Source organism: Manis pentadactyla, chromosome 4 (assembly GCF_030020395.1).
Source record: "Manis pentadactyla isolate mManPen7 chromosome 4, mManPen7.hap1, whole genome shotgun sequence".
Taxonomy (NCBI): domain Eukaryota; kingdom Metazoa; phylum Chordata; class Mammalia; order Pholidota; family Manidae; genus Manis; species Manis pentadactyla.
This window is the reverse complement of record NC_080022.1, coordinates 184,226,284-184,247,644: the sequence shown is the minus strand read 5'-3', so window position 1 is coordinate 184,247,644 and position 21,361 is coordinate 184,226,284. Positions and strand designations below refer to the sequence as shown.

General features: G+C 48.3%; 1 protein-coding gene across 1 annotated transcript; it reads right to left on the bottom strand.

Moving 5' to 3' along the window:
- Positions 1-7,300: 7,300 nt before the first annotated feature.
- On the bottom strand, positions 7,301-13,762 carry LOC118919784 (E3 ubiquitin/ISG15 ligase TRIM25-like). Its single transcript, XM_057499540.1, is given in 9 exon segments — positions 7,301-8,012; positions 8,829-8,891; positions 9,119-9,281; positions 11,118-11,177; positions 11,179-11,355; positions 11,565-11,660; positions 12,701-13,284; positions 13,577-13,620; positions 13,740-13,762. Coding segments are annotated over 9 exon segments (1,779 nt in total). The 3' UTR covers positions 7,301-7,443.
- Between the last annotated feature and the right edge of the window lie 7,599 nt (positions 13,763-21,361).

The following is a 21,361-nucleotide window of genomic DNA, read 5'->3' as shown; positions in this document are numbered from 1 at the left end:
TGCATGGCATTGAGTCTCCTCCCTGCTTTCACACAGGTGCCACCCCAGTGCATAACCCCAGCTGTGAGAACACCTGTTTGTGATGATGAGGGCCAAGAGCCACTTTCTCTAGAGAGTCCTTCCTGGTGGGCCCTGATGTCGCAGCTTCTGGAGAGCCAGGACCACCCAGGGGATGATCCGCTTTGGTATCTTTAGCACCTGGCAGAGCACCCAACACATCACACTCGACAGGTGCTGCATTGGGTTCCTGGAGGTGATGTAACAAAGGACCACAAACAGGGGGACTGAAGACAACAGAAGTGTATTGCCTCACAGCTCTAGAAGCTAGAAGTCCGAGATCGAGGTGTTGGCAGGGTTGGTTCCCTCTGCGGTGGTGAGGGGTCTGTTCCAGGCTGGGCTTCCAGCACTCCGGGCCAGCCTCGCTTGCAGATGCATCACTGCAGTCTCTGCCTCTGACTGCGTTGCATTCTGTGTCTGTCTCTGTGTCTCTGTTTTCTTATAAAGACACTGGTCATTGGATTAGGGCCCACCCTACTCCAGTATGACCTCATTTCAACTCATTACATCTTCAAAGACCCTGTTTCCAAATAAGGCCACATTCTGAGGTTCCAGGTGGACATGAATTTGGGGAGGACATTATTCAACCCAGTAGAGGCATCCAGAGTGCATCGGTGGCCCAGTGGAGCCATGCGACCTCAGGGTGCAGCACCAGGCCCACCTCCTCCGAGGGATCTTCCCTGGGGCCCTTGGCCTGCTCCTTCCTGCTTAGTTGCCTTCCCTTGGGAACTGTAGGGTTTTAGCATTTCCTGAAAAATTTAAAATTTCTGCTGGGCACATATCCTCCCAGAGGAATCCTGAATCATCATGCAGATAGGCTATTGTGTAAGATTGGCATTTAAGCAAGCTCGGGTCTCTCCTAAACTGAAACAAAACCCCTTCTTCTCATGTCCCCCCACTGCTCCTGCCCCAGCCCCACCCCAGCCTAAGCTGGTTGTGAGAAGACGTCTCACTGGGCCCGTTTCCACACCACCCTTCCTCCCTCCAAAGCCTGACTTCCGTTTCTTCTGGTCATTCCCGTGTTGCCACGTCCAATGGACGCGTTTAGTCCTCATCCGTCTAAAGCATCTGACCCCACTGACCCTGCCCTCCTTGAAATCCACTTTTTCTTTGGCTTGTGCAACATCATCGTCTCTAGTTCCCTCCTACTTCTCTAGCTCTTCTTATTCAGTCTTAACCTTTGAATGGCAGAGTTTCACAGGCTCTGACCTTCACCCTCTCCTCTTCCCATTCCACACCTTCAGCTCCCACCACCACCTGTGTCCTGATGAAGCCACATTCCAGATATCCAACCTGGCACCTTCACAGGAGTACCTCAAAGTCCCCAGACCCATCAGCCCGGGCTTGCCACAGACACCTTTCTCCACTGCTTCCTCCCACTGTGCCCGTGAAACCTAGTCTTTCTTTAGTGCTCCATTTCAGTAAGTGGCAGCACCAGCAACCATGTAGGGGCCTGTGAGTCTTCACATTCTTCCATCTCTCTCCTGCCTCACATTCAACTCACAAGCACTGCTTAAAACTGCAGTGGCTTTCCCGGACTTGCAGGATGAAGATGAGCCCCAGGTGAGGCCACAAGGCTCCTCAAAGCCCAGCCCTTGCCCACCCTTCCAGCCCTAGAGATCACTGTCCCCCACTTGCTGCCCTCCAGCCCCCTGGCCTTCTCTGCTTGCCCTGCTCCTCTAGCTGTGGGGTCTTAGCCCTTGCAGTCCGCCCCCTCCCCGCCTGGGAGCACCATCCTGCGCCTCTCTGCCTGAATAACTCCTGTCATCTCTGCTCTCAGTTCAAGCACCACTTCCTCAGGGGAGCCCTCCTTGATCTTGCAAGAGAAATTAATTCTTCTCTCTTGCCATCACTAGACCATAAGCTCCATGAGGCCAGGGAATGAGTCTAAGCCACCATCATATGGTATGAAAGAATATTTTTCTCTCTTTTCCTGCCATCTCTACCCCCACTCGAATATTTGTTGAATGATTAAAGTTAACCAGGCACATGGCTGTTTAGTTCACTAAATCCTCTATGAGGTGGGTACTATTATCATTCTTCTTTTTCCAAATGAGGAACCTACGGCACAAAGAGGGCAAGCGCCTCATCCTTGGCCACACAGCTGTACACGGCAGGGCCAGGATTTGAGCACAGGCCATCTGGCTTTGGAGTCCATATTCTTAACGACCACATAGTGTTTGTTGAAGACTGCCAAGGTGGCAAGCTCAGTATGATGCAGACCAACCTGTCCCCACCCCGTGCCGCCCACCGTCTACCCCAGCTGGTAGACATTCTGGGACTCAGGTTAACTTTTCTTTAGGGACACCTGGTGTGGGATCACTCGGTCACCTCATTCCCTGAGGAGCCTTTCTGCCAGGGTGAGGCTAGATATACTCACCACCGGGACTGTCTTTAGGGTCCATCCGCCCACACCCAAAGCTGCACTGGGGCGGGGACTTGGTCTACCTTGTTTCCCACTGCATCGCCCGTGGGGAGCCTTGTGCCTGGCCCACAGGAGCCCCTCAGGGGACATTTGTGGAACATTGGAGCTAACAGGGCAGAGATCTAACCACCAGTGTCATCTCCAGCTGAATGTGACACACAAAAGCACCAAGGTACATGTCCTCGGGCAGGAAGAGTCTGTAGCTGTAAATAAGAGTCTGCTCCCAGAAACGCTCCGCAGGGAACCAACAGCCTTTTAATAGGTGCCCTTAGGCTTCTGACACTTCAGTTATGATTTACTTTGGCAAGGGTGAGCAGCAAAACGTGTGTTAGCTTGTTATTTAATTTGTCATTTGAAGTATTAGTGTACATATGCATTACTACCTACAGATGTATTTGGGGCATGACTATTCTGAGCATTCTGATGTTTGGCATCCTTGACCGCTCTCCCCGAAGCAGCTCCTAAGTTCCGGACACATGACACCCCTACCTAGGATAAGGCGGGTGAACCACTTGGGCCTCAAAATCTACCGAGATGCCAACAGATACTCAGTAATCGAGATAATAATTCAATGCAATATTTTTAGAAAGTCATAGCAGCAAGCTATGGCCAATGGAGCGGTCACTTGGTTTTGTGAATAAAATTTTACTGGAATCAGGGCCAGGGTGAGCCTGAGGGGTGCGAGGCAAGTAGTGCCAGCCCTGGATCAGATCTGGTGTTTATTTACAATTTCGATATTCTGTCCCTTGTGGATTTTTGCATTAATTTTGATTTTGTAAACTATTGCACGAAAGCATCATTTATCTTGACTACTGCATTTTTTTGGAGCCCTTACTTAAATTTTGTGCCCAACATGAATGCCTCACTTGTTCTTCCTAGTCCTGGCCCTGCCCCAAACACACCATGTTTCCCACCCACCTGCTGTGGGAGGCACCGGGAGCTGTATCATCTACAGCAAACCTGTATCATCTCCAGTCCATTTTACAGATCAGGAAACATGCCAGAGAGGTGTGTGTCTCTGCCCTCACACACTTGCTAGAACGTCCTCAGCTTCAGAGAACCTGCAGGTTAGAGGGGAGGCCAAAATGCAAACAGTAAGCATAGGCTGGTTCTTTGCTTCCACCTGGATACAGTGGGCCCATGGACTTACCTTCAGGAGGGAACAGAGGGATGGCAAAGGGACAAGAAGGAAGCCGGTGAGTGGCCATGCCTGGGCCACTCACACCCAGCCTGACCTGACCCAGGACAGGTTCTGAGTGGCCCCCTGTTCTCCAACCTGGAGGGGATCCTTTGGACCTTGGGTCAACATGCTATGTATAAGCCCTGCAGACAGAGATGAAATACCCAGCCTTCCCCTAAGTCTGTGGAGAATTCACACATGAAACTAGGTGGGTGCCAGAAAGGACACCTGCAGCAGGTATTACAGGAGCAGAGGGGAGGGAACCCCACCTGGCTTAAGGATAGGGGCTTTCAAAACTGGCTTCGTAGAACAGAGAGTATTCGAGCTTTTAAAGACTGAGTAGGAGTACAAGATGAGTAAGTAAGTAACGCGTAGGAGTGAGGAAGGTAGCAAGGGTGGGGGAGCGCTCTGGACCATGGGGAGGGCAGGGGCAGAGGCCTGGTGAGCTGCTCTGCCGGTAGCAGTAGCCAGAGCGGGGGCTGGTGAGAAAACACGAGGCTTCCTGGAGACTGACGTTTGTGGCGGGAGCCGAGGGGGTGGGGAAGGGAGGCTGGAGGTGGGCCACTTCTCCTCAGCTGGCTGGACCTGGTCTAGGTCTCACCCTCAGGTGCCTTCCTCACAGGAGAAGTGCAGACTTGAGCTTATGGTCTCTTGAGTGAGATGCTCCTGAAAGCCATCAGGTGCCCACTGCATGCCAGGTAGAGCCTCTGCCAGGCGCTCCCACCAACATCCTCTCCCTTCCCTGGCCTGAGTACATCATCCCTTGGGGGAGGGAAGGGTAAGGCTCCTTCCCTAGGCTCCTGCCACTGCCCTTCCTGCTTTCCTGCTCACCCTGTACTAGCAGGACGTGAAGATGGCATGATGAGACGGACAGAAACCATTGCTACTGCTAGCATACTTTCACCCCTACGTTGACCCTCCTGAGTTTGGGTCAAACTTGCAACAACATCGAGGAAACAACATCTGTGGCTTTGGCTGGGTTGCCACTTGCCATTCACTCTAGTGGGAATCAGGGAAGTAGTTAAAGACAAAACAGTACAGGATGGATTTGTAGCACGTAATGTTATGCAGCCAGTGAACAAGCCATTTCTGCATTTTGAAAATAACTTTGGAAAAATGTGCAGAGCATAATTTGGGTGAAAATGCACCATGTGAGTTGTAACTGTCTTCTAGCTATCTATATCTTCAGTTGCTCCATAGCTCTATCTGCGTAAGACTAGAAGGAATTAACTCCAGGAGAGGTTATCTCTGATGGGTAGGGTTATAGGTGGTTTTATTTCCTTCCTTGTTTCTATATGGTGTAAAATTTTCTATAATGAATGCATTGTAGGAGAGGCAGTGAAGCATAATAGCTTAAAAAAGCAGGCTGCCTGGCTTTGAATCCTGGCCCCTCAACTTATCCACCTTTGTGACCTTGGACAGGTCACTTAACCTCTTGTTCCCAGTTTCCTCATCCATTAAATAGGGAAACTAATAATTATTTAGTTTATTAGTAGCTTCATAGGAGGATCACAAGAGCTCATTATTTGTCATGGACATTTCATTTGTGTGCACAGTGGCTGGCACATAGTAAGCACTATGTGTTTGTTAAATAAAAGCAAAATTACTTTTATAGAAAATGTAAAAAGATTAATTTTAAAACTACCCAAGTAATACAGGAACATAATCTCTTTGTAGGGAGGAACATTGGAAATTTTTAAGTGAAATGGTCCTTGGAGACAGATGAGTTTACAGCCTGCTTGGTTTCACATTAAAAAAATATTTTAGTGTTAAGGCAGGAGCAGAAAGTCATGAGAAGTGTGTGGGTGGCATTCCAGGGACAGTCCCCTCCCTGGTCTCTCCACTGACGCGGATTATCCAAGAGCACTGGCTGATCTGGCACCCAGAAGCCCCCCTCTGTGATATGCTCACCTGGAGGCGCATGCTGAGCCATGAGCAAAGAACCCTGACATTCCGGTTTGCCGTCCAGCCTCACCGACTGGCAGGCCTGCTTGCCATTTGGCTTTTTGAAATACTGAAAGGTATTTGACCTCCCAGGACTGTCACTGTGGATCTTTAGGAGGCCTCAGAACTGCAAATAGAGAACTGTTTAGGAAAGCAGAGAACAGCCCTCTTATGTTCTCATGTGGACTTGTTCCTGAGGGTGTCATGGTGCCAGCATCGCACACCACCCTACAACTAAGTGTCCTTCAGAGCCAGGAGGAGCTGGTGAGGGGAGCCCCCCAGGAGCTCTCCAGTGGGAAGGAATCGGGTCCATGCAGCTACAGCCGATGCCTGCTGTCTCCTTGGGTCACAAATTCACCACCTCAGCATTTCTAGCCCTCAGCCCAGTGATGGGTTGCAGTCCCTTGGGCAAAGAAGAATGAAAACTGGAGGGTAGGAGGCAAGATTTAGGCATTTTGATATGAGAGGGCTCTCCTACACATTGGGGAGATTTAGGTTTTGTCTCTACACATCAGCTTGGAGAATAGTGACTGGAATGGGTGCTAAGTGAAGACTCCAGGGAGGAAAGTCAGTAAGAGACCCTGAGGCCCAGAGAAGCCAAAGCGCCCCCAACCCAAGACCCTGAGAACACAACCTACACCCACTGCGTGTCCTGCTGTGTGACCCACTCCACCCGGGCTGCAGAATGACCCCGCCTGATGAGAAACTAGGGTTACCAATTTATCTGACAGGCCAGGCCTGACTGGAATCCAGGCATGCTTCAGTGGGGCGCCATTTGGCCTGGTTCTGCACTAAGTTGCCCTAGGGATTTTCTCCTGACTTGTATCATTTCCTCTTTAGAGCCAATCATTAACCTTATGGAGGGCCGAGGCAGGAGAGACCACAGGAACGAGCAGCTGGTGCAGGCTGGAAATGCCCAGGTGTATTCTACAGGGGGACAGAGTCCTCAGGGTTCCTGGGGCAGTGGCCTGGCTTGGGTCCAGCCTCTCCTGCAGACTTCTACACAGCCTGCTGGGCAGGTTGGGATGCAGGGGCCCGGATGTGCAGGGAGCCCCTGTACTTTTGGGCAGTGCTACCCTCTGGGACCTGAGTGGTGGGGGGCCTATGGCCCTGGGTGGAAACCAGCTTTCAGAAGCACTGAGGAGCTGAGGTGTGATTTCAGGTTTGCCCGCCAGGACAGCCCCAGTTTTGCCCCCTGTTGGCTGTAAAACACCAGCGGTGAGAGAAGTTCAAAGCTCTGCTCTAGGCAATAGTTGGCGGCCCTAGCCTGGTCCTAGGCCCTCAGCCTTACTCTTTTGGATCTGAGATAGGCCTGGATTCCTCAGATTAACCTCCCAGCCCCCAGTTAACCCAGTACTCAGACAGAACACCCCTACCCCAGTCTCTCAGGTGCCACCTGGAGGGGAGGAGTCCTGGAGAAGCCCCCTGGCCTATGCGCTGCCCACTCTCAGTCACAAGACGTTTGGGGACAGGTCCCTGGGCCCCTGGTGCTGAGCAGCCCCTGGTTTTGGGTAGACAGGACCAGCCTGAAGAACCAAGGCCAGGGGCCTCTGATGGGGCTTGCAGGTCTGAGTTGGTGGGGGGGCTTGCCCACCTGGGTCAGGAATCCCCGCTCCGGCGGGCCCAGGACTGTCCCCTGGTCACGGGGCAACTTCAGCCTGGTTCAGAGCCCTTCTCTTGCAGCTGCGGGGACGGAGGGCTCCGCCTGCGTCCTGGGATTCCCGGGGCCCCGGGGCGGGCGCCTCAGGGGAGGCCCGGGCTGCGGGTTGGAGGCAGGTTCCCTGGGCCACGCCACGCGACGGCCACCCTCCTGCGCAAGCAGAGCTGCAGCCCAGCTTTATTGGCGTCGCCTACGCCCCGGGCGCTGCCTGAGCGTGACGGAGGCGGCGCTGCTGACCATGACCGCGGGGTAGAGCGGCTCCAGGAAGGGGGCGAGGAAGCGGTAGAGGAGGCTCATGCCGCCTGCCACGCCGTAGAAGGAGAGGCAGCCGCCACCACAGACGAGCGCCACGCCGAGCGTGGGGTGGTAGGCGCCGTGCAGCACCGTCTGCGTGTTGTGCCACACGGAGAACTTGAGCGAGTCCCACTCCAGGCACCACGAGTAGGGGTTGCGGCCCAGCAGGTGGACGATGTTGCGGCGCGGGCGGCCGCTGAGCGTTGGGCGGCGGCGGTAGGTGACGCCCAGGCACACCCACGAGTTGGACACCTCGACCTCCCAGTAGTGGCGGCCCTCGGACAGGCCGCGCGAGCACAGCACCTGCGGCCACTGCTTGAAGCCTGGGAAGGGGCCGCCCGCGGCGGCAACATCCTCCAAGAGGATGCCCAGGTTCAGCACTGAGTGCGTTTCCTTGAACAGCAACAGCTCCTCGCTGGCTGTGGTGGGGTCAAAGTTCAGGTTGCAGTACCCTGGGGGAAGGGAGGTGGGAAGGGGAGCCAGGGTCACAGGCACCGGGCAGAGCAAGGGGGTGCTAAGTTACATGGCAGCTGCATAGACATCACCGAGTGCCTCCATCCCCCACCCTCTTGCCTCCTAGAAGTGTCCCTCTGCCCTCTCCCCAACCAAGTTCCCCACTCAGGTGGCAGGGTCACTGACGGTCTGGAGAAAGGAAGAGTAGGGTGCTGTCCAGAGGTCCACCTGTCCAGAAGTTGAGAACAGAGTCCCACTCCCGGCCCCCACTGGACCCTAACGTCATCTCCCTCTTCATTCATTCAGTCCTCAAGATTGAAGGGGGTTGAGGGAGAGTCAAGGGCTCCTGGTGGAGGCAACTCAGAGGCAAAGCCACTCTGACCCACAAGATCTCAGAGAAGTCACTGGGATGTGGCCCCCAGCCCGACCTGGGAGAGGGGCTGCAGGGGCATCAAATGAAAAGGGAGATCATCAGAGGAAGAAACGGACAGGGTCATTCAAGCTGGTTCGGCTGAAGCACAGGGTCTGGTGGGCACCCAGGTGAGAACAGAAGTTGTGCACACAAGGTCTGGAGAGGTGCAGGGTGGCCTCTGGGCAGTGCACAGGGCCTTGCCCCACCCTGGAGGTGCAATAGAACAGTCCTCGCCCCTTCCTTTCAGGGCCTGGTTGCTGCAGGCTTAGACCTGATGAGTATTAGGTCAGGGCAAGAGAGAGCTGGCCCTGGCCTGAACGGAGGTGGGGTTGGGGAAGTTGATGCACCCAGAGGCCTGCTCTTTTCCTTTCCACCCCTGGGGCTGGAGATTCTGAGGACTCACATTTGAGAAGTGTTTTCCTGTCCACAGCTGGGGGCAGCACTTCAAAGGAGTTCATCTCAATGCCTGGAGGAGACGGCGGAGGGGGGGGAGGCTTTTGTGAGGACACTCTCAGAGCCCAGCATCCTTCCAGAGAGAAGCATGGGCTTCCAGGAGACGGCCTCACCAGGGGAAGGTGCCCACAGGCAGGCAGGGCTCTTTACAAGTGCCTGGAACCACAACTACCGCCCTGCAGGGCAGCCCCACCCCAATGCAGGTGAGTCTCCCATGGCCCCCGGCTGCCAGGTACTGACCCTTCTGGAGGAGCTGGTTGATGAAGCTGACACCCACGTCCCCCAGCTGGGTCTGGAGCTCTGCCAGGGTCTCTGGCAAGTGGAGGAAGGTATGCTTCTCCTCAAAGTTGATGCCCATTAGGGGTTCCTTGCAAACTGGGAAGTGCATCAGCCTGGGGAACTCCTGCATGCAGGGAGAAGACACCTGTTAGCCAGGGCCCAGGCAGATGCCAGGAGCTCCTGCTTATGCCAGGGGCTCAGTGGTCCCCAGAATCATGGGGCAGGTAGAGAAGTTGCCTGATTCCAAACTTGGACATCTCTCTCCCCTCCTTCTGGTTGTTTGAATAACTTCGGTTGGGGCTTTGCCAAATGCACTGTGGCCTAGTGTGTTAAGTAAAGCAGATTTTTAGAAAACAATTGGAGAATTTCTTTTGAGTTAAGAGTTTAGTGAAAAACCTTGCCAAATGCATCCTGTTGTGCCTTGGGGACAAGGTGAGCAATAGCCCTGCTCAAGGGTGTGATAGCCACTGAAGACCGATCTGGGCTAGGAATCCCCAAGCATAGGGTGTGCCCCATCCCTAGTGAAGTCTGTGGCCACCCCCGGCTCTCTGCCAGCCCCCTTCTTGGTACCATCTTGCAGCAGCACCTGACCAGGCTACTGGGCCAGGCCAGGGCCAAGGAAGGAAAAGGGATTTCAATCCAGGCCATACAGGTTGTTCTGGTCTCACTTCCAGCCCTGGTCCCAGCGGTCTGTAGAAACTTAGAGTATCTCAGATGCCCGGAATCCCAGGCAATACCCCATCTGGCCCAGGGGAATGAAGGCAGGGAAGGTAGTTATGGCTGAGTGCTGAGGTAGAGGAGGAAGCCAAGGGTGTTGGTGGAAGCTCAGGACGGATGACCTGGAATGGGGAGGTGCCCTGAGTCAGGGGAATGGACGAAATGATGCAGCTCCAAATGCTGATCACTTCCCCCAAGGTCTGGAGGTCTGGGCAGATGTGGTGTCTGTGGGTAGAGGGGCACAGCAGGTTGTGACAGGGCCAGGGGCAGAGATGAGGGTGGGGTTGGGGTAGGGCAGAGACATGAGACAGGGGTCATGTCATTGTAAAATCTACTTAGCCTGTGAAAAAGGCCCAGCTTATTCTTTAACTTAATCTGTATGCTGTTCTTCCTCTTCTTCCAGCCCCTTAATCAATTAAGTAACTTTGTAACCAGGACAGGAGATAGACCTCCAAAGTGTAAATGAATCTATGGGGATAAAGAATGCTGATCTGGACCAACACAGTCACCCAAATAACCCTATACTTGGGACAAAATTTCATGAATCACCTGTATACATCCTGCCTTATGCTGACTCCTACCCAAAAGGCCCTAGAAAACCCTAAGCCCTAAACCCTCAAGGGTGCCTCATCTTTGAAGTCGCCCACACTCCTGAGATCAAATAAACTTTCTTGTTGCGTAAACTGACTGCACTTGTATCTGAACTCTACTCCACGATAAAGACAAGAACTCGCCAACCTCAGCCTCTGGTGGTAAATATGTTTGTTATTTTGCTGTTTCATTCAGCTTCCTAGTCTTGGCACAATCCTTTTCTCTCTCCCTGTTTTATTTCAGACCAGTAGGGAAGTGGAAATTCTCGGAACATAATCTCACTCCAGTGCTCTGCAGCTGCCCCAAATCCTGGGATGGTAGGGGCTTAGTTCCCACGCCGTGCAGATTCAAGGGGACACTGGACACCAGGTGACTCTGACATTAGGAGCTGGCTAGGGATTTGCCCTATGCCGAGCAGTTCAGTGAGCTTCCCTTCCCTCCCTGCTCTTCCTCTCTGCCACCTGCACAGGGGCTGCCATTCACTGCTGCTCTCACTTTAATGAATTCCTTCCTTCCTTACACTTGTCCAACCTGCTTGAGAATTTTTTCTTGTTCAGAGTCAAGAACCCTCCCCCATCCGGGTTGAGGTTTCACTTAGTGCGCAGGGAGAGACCCCCAGGCGCAGCTGTGCGACAGCATGGCGGGGCCTTGCCTGCAGAAATTGCTGGTCGCTCCTGTTGGTGAGCAGGGTGTGGAGCCAGATGCTGTCTGTCCCCCTCCAGCTTCAGGAGCCGATTGTGGCTCTGCTGGATGGAGCTGCCCAACTTTCCTAGGGCAGCTGCCACCTCTTTTTCCACAAAATCCAAGACCTTCCCCTGCAGCTGTTTGATCTCCTGGATGATCTCTGAGAAGCAGCGGTTCACCTCATCGCCTGTTGTCTGGATCAGTTTCTGGCAGGACGGGGCAAGGAGGGAGTCGGAGGGAGCGGAGAAGGGCATCTCTGAGCGCTGCCTGCATGCTCCCATTGTCATAGCTTGAAGCCAGCCTAGGCATCCATCTCTGGCCCTACACCATCCACTCCTGGCCCTAAGAGCTCCCGAAAACCTGGCACGGGGTGCTGGGGAAGCCTGGGCCTGGGCCCTGCATGGGCCAACCTTACCGAGAGAGAGGCCACCTGCTCCTGGTGCTTCTGGCTGTTGGAGGTGATGATTAGCATCTGGTTCTCCACATTGGCCTGCATCTTCCAAACCTTAACCTGGGGTGGGAGGGTGGGTGGAGGAGGCCCCTGATTCAGAGAGGTGGCCTCAGAGAAGCCGTTCTGCAAGCAGCCTCCTGGCAAAGCCCAGAAGAGACATAACCTCTTACTTTCTTAAGAGGCCTAAATGAGACTGTGAAAGAGCAGAGCAGAAGGGTGGATGGCCCCAGGTCTTCCCCTCTGCTCTTCCTCTCTCACTCCCTGAGAGTGTGTCCCCATTCATAACAATCAGTCCTGACAGTGATGACCACAGAGTTGTAGGTCACAGAAGGGGCTGGGGAGGGTTCAGTGGCTTGAGAAACATGGGAGGCTGTGGGTCATGGAGGGGCCATCAGAATGGAGCCCTGGGCTCTCTGGGGCAATGCTGCCAGGCCCAAGCAGAGCTGTTCCCAAGGCCTCCCACAGAAGCCTTTAGTGTCGGCCTGTTTCTGCAACTGGCATTTTCATGTTTGATAGTATATTACAGAACTGTGCTTTCCAGTGCCTGTCCATGAACTGCTGCTGACAGCCAAAATAAGAAGCTAATCTAATGCCAGACTGTAAATCAACACACTGCTTCCTTTGTTGAGAAAGTCTTGCTATGAAAAAAGTGCCAGCTAAGCTGAACAGCGTGGCGGGTTGGTTCAGATTCTGGCACCAGCTCCTTGCCACATTAATGGGTGGCTATGTTGGAATAGGACTGCTACAGAACATACATGACAGGATGTCCAGACTGTAAGTATTCCACTATAAAAAGCACTACAAATATATCAAACAGAATTTGAAAAAAAGATGAAAGGAGGGGATTCACCCTAACATGACATGTTTGTATTCTGATGTCTGCTTTCGGCCTTGCCTTTCTCTGTGTAAAAAATTAGCATAGGATTCATACATGTGATCTTGGATCCTTATTCATTTAACTTGCCAGCACTTTTCATGGCATGGCACGAACCATCGCTTTAATAGCTGCATAATTTTTCTCCAAGGAAAGGCCAGGGCTTGTGAAAGACTCCAAAGCATGAGTCCCCTGGTTCCTTCCCAGCCCCATCTCCGGGCCTCACCTCCTTGTGGGCGCGCTCCTCCTGCTGCAGCTTGTGGTGCTTCCGGCACTAGCAGTTCTTGAGATCCCACATGGGATCCAGCAGCTGGTGGTCCTGGAACATCGGGTCCTCAGAGTGACTGTGCAGGTGCTGCTCACACAGGGAGACCATGCACTGCAGGCATGACTTGATGGCCTTGAGCTTCTGAGGGGAACAGAAGTCACAGGGCACATCCCTGGGCCCGGCCAGTTTCTGTGGGGACTGCAGGGTCTGGCCCTTGGCCTGGGTGAAGCAGGTCACCATTTCCTCCAGGACGACATTCTTGGAGAGGCACGGTCTGGAGGGGAAGCTCTCTCGGCACTGGGGGCAATAGAGCATCCCCCCCGTGGCAGCCTGGTGGTCCCAGAAACTGTGGAGGCATGCCATGCAGAAGTTATGTCCGCAGGCAGTGGTGACTGGGTTGCAGAACACCTCCAGGCAAATGCAACAGAGGACTTGGTCCTCAAAGGTGCGGAGGCTGCTGTTACCCATCAGGAGCTGGCCTTGGGGAGGTCTTGAGGGCTTGGCAGGAGGCTGAAGGGCTGGGACGTGGTCCTGGACTGGCCCTTGGGAGATAAAGCAAAGCCATGCAGAAGCCAAGGCAGGAGCTGAAGACCATTGAGGGGTACACCAGTTCTCTTAGAAGCAGCTGTCTGCTCACGGGGTAAAGGGACTGTATCATTGGTCAACATAACACATGGGGATAAACATTGGGGATCGTGTTCTCCTTGTTCCAGTAATTCCTAGAACAAATCTTGGACAAGAGGGCAGATGGGCAGGAAGTTGTCACAACAATGCAAGGGAACGGAGCCACTTCCTTGGGCCTTCAGATGAAAGGTGGGAAGCACAAGTACTTATGTGAAACTCTCTGCATGGCCAGGAGAGCCAGAGGCTCAGCTGCCCTGTGGTGGGAGGGAAGAGAAGCCTTCGGCACTCGGGCGCAGCAGCTGGCCCCTGGGCCCACTTCACCAGCTGCTGGGAGGTCCCCATCAGTCCAGGGTGCCCCACCCGAGCCCTTCACATCTCCTGGGGTCTGACAACCATGTTCTCACCTTTCCCTTTGGCTGTTGTTTTGCAGTCTCCCTAACAAGTTGCCCTTCCTCCTCAAAGACTGCCTGCAATTTTGCTTCGACATCACAATTCAAGCATTACCAGCCCTAGACTGTGCTTGTGATGTCAGCTGGACAAAAGGCATGCCGCTGGGCAGCCAGTGGCGCTGCTGCGTTCTCTCTACATGTGATGCTTTATGCCAGAGCCTCCATCCCAGGAGGCAGAGTCACTCCTACGCCTGTGGGCCACTGGCAACAGTCTTAAGGGACTCCCGTTACTTCATTAAGAATCAGACTTTTGTCTAATTCTTCTGCATCTTTTGAGATGATCATAAGCTTTGCCTCTTTTATTCTGCTAATTGTGGCAAATTTATATTTACTGATTTTCAGTTATTAAACCAACCTTGCATTCTGGAACAAACTCTACTTGGTCATGATGTGTTGTGCTTTTTACATATGCTGAATTCAATTTGTTAATATTTTCTTAGGATTTTTGGATCTATGGTCTGAAATTGGCCTGTAATTTTCTTTTATGTAATGTATTTGTCAGGTTTTGGTATTAAAGTATGCCAGCTTCATAAAATGAGTTGGGAAGTATCATTATTTGGAAGAGTAAGATTGCTATTCTTTTTTCCTAAATGCTTGGTAGAATCCATTGGTAAAGCCACCTAGGCGCAGAGTGTTTTTTGTGCAAACGTTATTAATTACATATTTAATTTCTTTCAGACATTTGAATTATTCATATTATCTGTTTTTGTATTAATTTTGGTAAATGGTGTTTTCCTAGGAATTTGTCCATTTCACCTAAATTTCCAAAATTTTTGGTGTAAAATGGTTCATAATATCCATATAGTTTTTAACATAAAAAGATTTACATTTTAACCACTTTTATGTACAGTTCAGTGGTATTAAGTACATTCACAATGTTGTGCGACCATCACCACTATGTCCAAAATCTTTTCACCACCCTTCCCCGCAGAAACTTGCTAACTTTTAAGCATTAATTCCCCATTTCCCCTTCCCTCCAGCCCCTGGTAACCTTTATTTTCTATCCCTATGAATTTACCTATTCTAGATATTCATCTGAGCAAAATCATACATTTGTTGAGTCTTGCTTATCTCACTTAGATAATGTTTTTAAGGTTCATCCATGTTATAGCATGTGTCAGAAATTTATTACTATTTATGGCTGGATAATATTCCACTATATATAGAGAGACCACATTTTGTTTATCCACCCATCTGTTGATGGATACTTGGATTACTTCTACCTTCTTGTCATCGTGAATAATGCTACGGATGTACAAATAACCGAGTCCCTCCCTTCAGTTCCTTTGGGTATATACCTAAGAGTGGCACTTATAATTCTTACGTAAAACTGTAGGTTCTGTAGTTATGTCTCCTCTTTACATCCCAGATAACGTTTATATTTCTTCTTGATGAGTCTCACTAGTTTATCAAACCTTATTAGTCTTTTTAAAGAATTGGTTCTTGGTATTAATGGTTCTATTGTTTGTTTCCTAGTTCACTGATTTCCACTCTTATTTCCTTCCTCTCACTTTCTTTGGGTTGAATTTGTTGTTCTAAGTTCCTGATATTATGCTTACATAATGATTTTTAGCCTTTCTTCCTTGTTGATACATGCATTTTCCCCTTTAAGTGTGGTTTTCACTGCTCCCTAAAGTGTATTATCATTATCATTCAGTTCAGAATATTTTCTAATTTCTATTGTGACTTCTTCTTCTATCCATGAGTTATTTAGAAGCATTTTGCTTAATTTCCAAAAATACAGGTATTTTCTAGTTATGATCTTTTATTATTTATTTCTAACTTGATCCCACTATCATCAGGTAATATAACTGATTTAAATTCCTTTGAATTTTTTTGAGAATTGCTATATATACAGCTCAGAACACGGTCAATTTAGGTAACTGTTCCACATGCACTTAAAAGTTCAGAATGTGTGTTCTGTAGTTGGTGTAGTATTCTACTTATTTGAGTAATGAGGTTTGTAAACCATTTTCTTAAAAGCATCTATGTCCCTATTGATTTTTTGTCTGTTTTTTTTACCTTTTACTTTTACTTCCTATTTTACTGAGGTATAAATGATATAAGAAAACTGCATATATTTAATGTATACAATTTGATGAGTTTGGTTATATGCATGAAACCAACACCATTTCCATCATCCACGAAAGTTTCCTTGCATCTTTTCATTTTTTGTGGTAAGAACATTTAATGTGAGATCTTCCCTTTTTAGGAAGAGTTGTATTTGTTGTATTTTCAAAAATATATGTGGTTTTGGGAGGAGATTTCCTCTACTCACGCCGCCATCAGAGATCTTCCCTTTTAACGAGTTTTTGAGTGCGCCACACAATATCGTTAACTACAGGCACTATCTCTAGAGCTTATTAATCTTGTGTAACTGAAACTTTATACCAATTAAATAATAATTCCCCATTTTCCCCAACTCCATGTCCTGGTAACCACCATTCTATTCTCTGCTTGTACGGGTTTGATTATTCTAGGTACCTCCTACAAATGATTCACCCAGTATTTGTTCTTCTGTGGCTGGCTTATCTCACCTAACATAATGCCCTCCAGGTTCATCTCCATTGCTGTAAAGGTTAAGATTTCCTCTTTTGAAAGGCTGAATAATATTCTATTGTGTGACTATACCTTATTTTCTTTATCCATTTACCTGTCAATGGACATTTGGGTTGTTTCCATTTCTTGGTTATTGTGACTAATGCTGCAGTGAGCATAGGTGTGCAGATATCTCTTCAAGATCCTGATTTCAATTCTCAAGGATATCTACCCAGAAGTGGAATTGCTGGGTCATACAGTAGTTCTATTTGTAATTTTTTGAGGAACCGCCATACTGCTTCCCATAGCAATTGCACCATTTAACATAGCCACCAACAGGGTTAGAAGTGTTCCAGTTTCTCCACATCCTCACGAGCACTTGACATCTTTTGGGTTTTGACCACCTTTTCTCCTGTGTGTGCATACTTTCTTACCTGCACACTATTTCTAGGGTCTTCTTCTTCTTTTTTTTTTTTTGGATATCATTAATGTACAATTACTTGAACATTATGGTTACTAGACTCCCCCTATTATCAAGTCCCCCCCACATACCCCATTACAGTCACTGTCCATCAGTGTAGTAAGATGTTATAGAGTCACTACTTGTCTTTGTATATACTGCCTTTCCTGTGTCCCCCCCACTACATTATGTGTACTAATGGTAATGTCCTGTTTTCCCCCTTGTCCCTCCCTTCCCACCCATCCTCCCCAGTCCCTTTCCCTTTGGTAACTGTTAGTCCATTCTTGGGTTCTGTGAGTCTGCTCCTGTTTTGTTCCTTCAGTTTTTGCTTTGTTCTTATACTGCACAGATGAGTGAAATCATTTGGTACTTGTCTTTCTCCACCTGGCTTATTTCACTGAGCATAATACCCTCTAGCTCCATCCATGTTGTTGCAAATGGTAGGATTTGTTTTCTTCTTATGGCTGAATAGTATTCCATTGTGTATATGTACCACATCCTCTTTATCCATTCATCTACTGATGGACACTTAGGTTGCTTCCATTTCTTGGCTATTGTAAATTGTGCTGCAATAAACACAGGGGTTCATATGTCTTTTTCAAACTGGGCTACTGCATTCTTAGGATAAATTCCTAGGAGCAGAACTCATGGGTCAAATGGTATTTCTATTTTGAGTTTTTTGAGGAACCTCCATACTGCTTTCCACAATGGTTGAACTAGTTTACATTCCAATTTTTTGTCTGTTTTACTAGCTGCTGAGAGATGCGGCATAATTCCTAGTATCATTATGGATTTGCCTACTTTTCCTTTTAGTTCTATCAATTTTGAAGCTAGGTCATTAGAAATACATAAATATAATTATTATGTTTTCCTGGTGAATTGTAGCTTTACCATTATTAAATTTTTATTACTCAATTTCCTCCTATTATTTTGGTAGTTGTACTTTTTTGCTTTTTGGGTAGCTACCTGAGAAGTTATAACATGCATCCATGGCTTATCAAAGTCTAATACAAAGTGTTATTTTTATCTCTTCTTAGATAATAGAAACCTTTAGAATAGCTTAATTTCACTTATATCATCCCAACTTTTACTATTGCTATGTACTTTAATCCTATTTTAAAACTATAAGGCACTATTAAATGGTCAATATTTATTTAGATCAATCCACATTTATCTCCTTAATCCCTCTCCAGTACTTCCTATGTCTTTAGCTCCCATCTTCCCAGATTTCCCATTTCCTTTTTCCCTAAGGAACACATTTTAGCATTTCCTTTAATATAAGGTCTGCAGGTGACCAACACTCCCAGGTTTTGGTTGTCAAAGATGCCTTTACATCATCTTCATTCTTGAAGGATATCTTCATTGAGAATGGAATTTGAGGTTGGCAGCTATTTTCTTTTAGCACTTTAGAGATTTAATTCCACTGTCTTCTGGTTTATATTTTTTCTGTTGAGAAGTTGGCTGTCAGTTTTATTGCTGCTCCTTTGGAAGTAATCTTTCCCCCCTCTTCGGGTGGCTTTTAAGATATTCTCCACATTTAGTATTCATCAGTTTTTATTATAATGTAGCCATATATGTTTTTATTTGTCCTTCTTAGGATGTGTAGCAGTTCCTGAATACACAGCTGCCTTCTGAATATCTCAATGGGGCTTGGTTCCAGCTTGGCATTTCTACCCCTCAGCCTGTGCCCAAGGTCTGATGAATCTCTTGGCCATCAGAGCTGTTGGGCTGTCTCCTCCCTGTCCCACATTCTCCTCTCCCACTCAGTGCTCTGCAGACCTCTGTGACTTGGCTTTGGTTCTCAGTGCCTAGGCCAGCTCTGGGCACATGGTGGCTGTGCAGCACATGGCAGCAAATTAGTGGATGTTTGCTCCAGACCTGTGATGGAGGTGACAGACCTGGGCAACACTAGCCATAGATGAGAGGCTAACTGCTCTTCCTGTATCTGCCAACCACACCCTTCTCCAACTTCAGGGTCTAGTTCATTCTGTGGAGCCTTCCAAATCCTCCTTCTCAAATATATTTATTAGCTATCTATCACAACTGAGCAAAGCAAGGCCCTTTTTGAAGATGTTTTGCTCTTATTTGCCAACTGTGTAGATGGCTCACATACAAAGTTATCAGAATGAAATGTTGAGTAGAAGTAATACCCCAACTTTGGATGTGAAGTAATCCAAGAATATCTGAGGGAACTTGCTCACAATTTCCTTACAGGAAAGCTAAAAAATATAAATTTATTAATCCTCTATCCATTTTGTGTTTTGTTGGAAATAATTAACTGACAACAGTTAAAAATACACAAATTTAGGTATGTAAGACTTAGATTTTGAACTGCCAAATCTGACTTGGGGAAAATAAATTGTGGAGGAGGTGACAGCCACAAAAGCAAGCCCACAAAGGTAAAAGCTACAACTTACAAGGGTAAAAGCTAGAACTGGTTAAATTGGATTAAACTCCACCATAAAACCTCATGGAAAACAATGGTCTTAACAAAAGTACATAAAAATGAAAATGAAAACAGAAAACTTGGGAACAGTTGCATTGTTAGAAAAGTGACCAAAGAATTAAACTGGCTTAATGGAGTAACGGTTCACTCCAAGGGAAAGCTTTACTAATAGAAATCTTTCTGTGTGGTGTGATTCTTATTAAAAATAAGCTCTGGGCTGTCACCTGGGCTTTATGGCTGAGCAGACCGAGTTCACTCGAATGACCTGCTGCAAATGCTGACGCTGTAGGGAACCTCTAGCCAGCCCTGACTGGAGAATCACCGCGCAAAACCAGAGTTTTGGAATAGATCCATGCCTTATTTTTCAGATGTCTCTTGAGAAACAGCTTCCGCCAACCATAGGGTATCAAGTGACCTTGCAGCCTGAGTTGCCCATCACAAACTGGGCATTGTCTAATCCACCAAGACAATTTGAGGAATAATGGATGTAGCCTTGAAAGAGAGAGGACTGTTTTTCAAACCTGGGAATGACTGTCAGCACTGTGTCCTACGTTGAGGAGAAGGCAAGATCACCTGTGTAGAACAGTTGCATTTTGTTATATGAAAGCATAAAGTTGTTTTCTTACCATTGTATGGAAGTTCCAATATGCACAGAAGCATGTATATGGATGCCGAGCAGCCAAAGAGGTGGCAGCACTGATTATTATTACCTCTGAGCCAGAACTCATCCTCCAGATTCTGCCCTGTGCTGCCGGGGCTGGGGAGCTGCCAGGCATATTTCTCCTTCACCAGCTCACTCTCCAATAGGCTCACCCACAGGAAACATGACAGGGAGGCTGCAAGGCTACAAGGAAAAAAGCAGGGATGCACTCCTGTTTTCAGAGAAACCGTAGTAATGCTGCTCCGCTGCGGCAGCAATAGCTGGCTCCAGGGCTGTGGTCCTAGAATCAGCCTCACGTGGCCCAAGACAGCAGCGTCTCCTTCTCCACAGGGCCCCTCCTCCGAGCTTCTACGTTTTAATAATCCCAACCTCTTTCCTTCCTTTGCTCTCCTGTCCTCAGAGCAATAACTGTATCCTACAATCACTACGTCTGTGACTCCTCAGTATACCTCCAGTCCCTTTCCTTTTCCCACCACTTGTTAACACCTGTTAACAACTGCTATGGTCAGTCTCCCATTGGGCTCTGGCTGATACCACCACATACGTTGCTCACTACCTTTATGTACACGTCATCTCCCCAACTATAAGCACCCTAAGAAAGGGGATGTTCTCCCTACCACCTTTTGCTTGGTGCCTTAAGTGGTCAATACCTAGCTTGCTGGAAATGGATTAAAGACATAAATATAAAACCTGAAACCATAAAACTACTGGGAGGAAACATAGGCAGAAAACGCTAAACATCAACATTAGAAATTTTGTTCTGGATATAACTCCCCAGGTAAGGGAAACAAAAGCAAAAAAAAAAAAGGGAGTACATCAAACTAAAAAGCTTTCTGCACAGAAAAGGAAACTATCAACAAAATGAAAAGGCAACCTACTATGTGGGAGAAGGGCTAATATCCAAAAATATAAATAACTCACACAACTCAACACCAAAAAAACAAATAGCCCAATAAAAACGAACAAGAGAACCTGAACAAACATTTTTCCAGAGAAGACATACAGACGGCCAACAGACACATGAAAAGATGTTTGACATCACCAATCATCAGGGACATGTATCACAGTGATGTATCACCTCACACCAGTCAGAATGGCTAATATCAACAAGGCAAAAAATAACAAGTGTTGATGAGGATGTGGAGAAAAAGGGACCCACATACACTGCTGGTGGGATTGTAAATTGGTTCAGGCACTGTGGAAAGCAGTATGGAGGTCTCTCAAAAAAAAAAAAAAAGATACCATATGACCCAGTAACTCCACTTCTGGGAATCTATCTGAAGAAAAAGAAATAATAAATTTAAAAAGATACGCACCCCTGTTTATTGAAGCATTATTTACAATAGCCAAGATATGGAAGCAAGTGAAGCGTCCATCAAAGATGAATAAAGATGTGATACATAGACAGAATGGAATGTTACTCAGCCACAAAAAGGAAAGA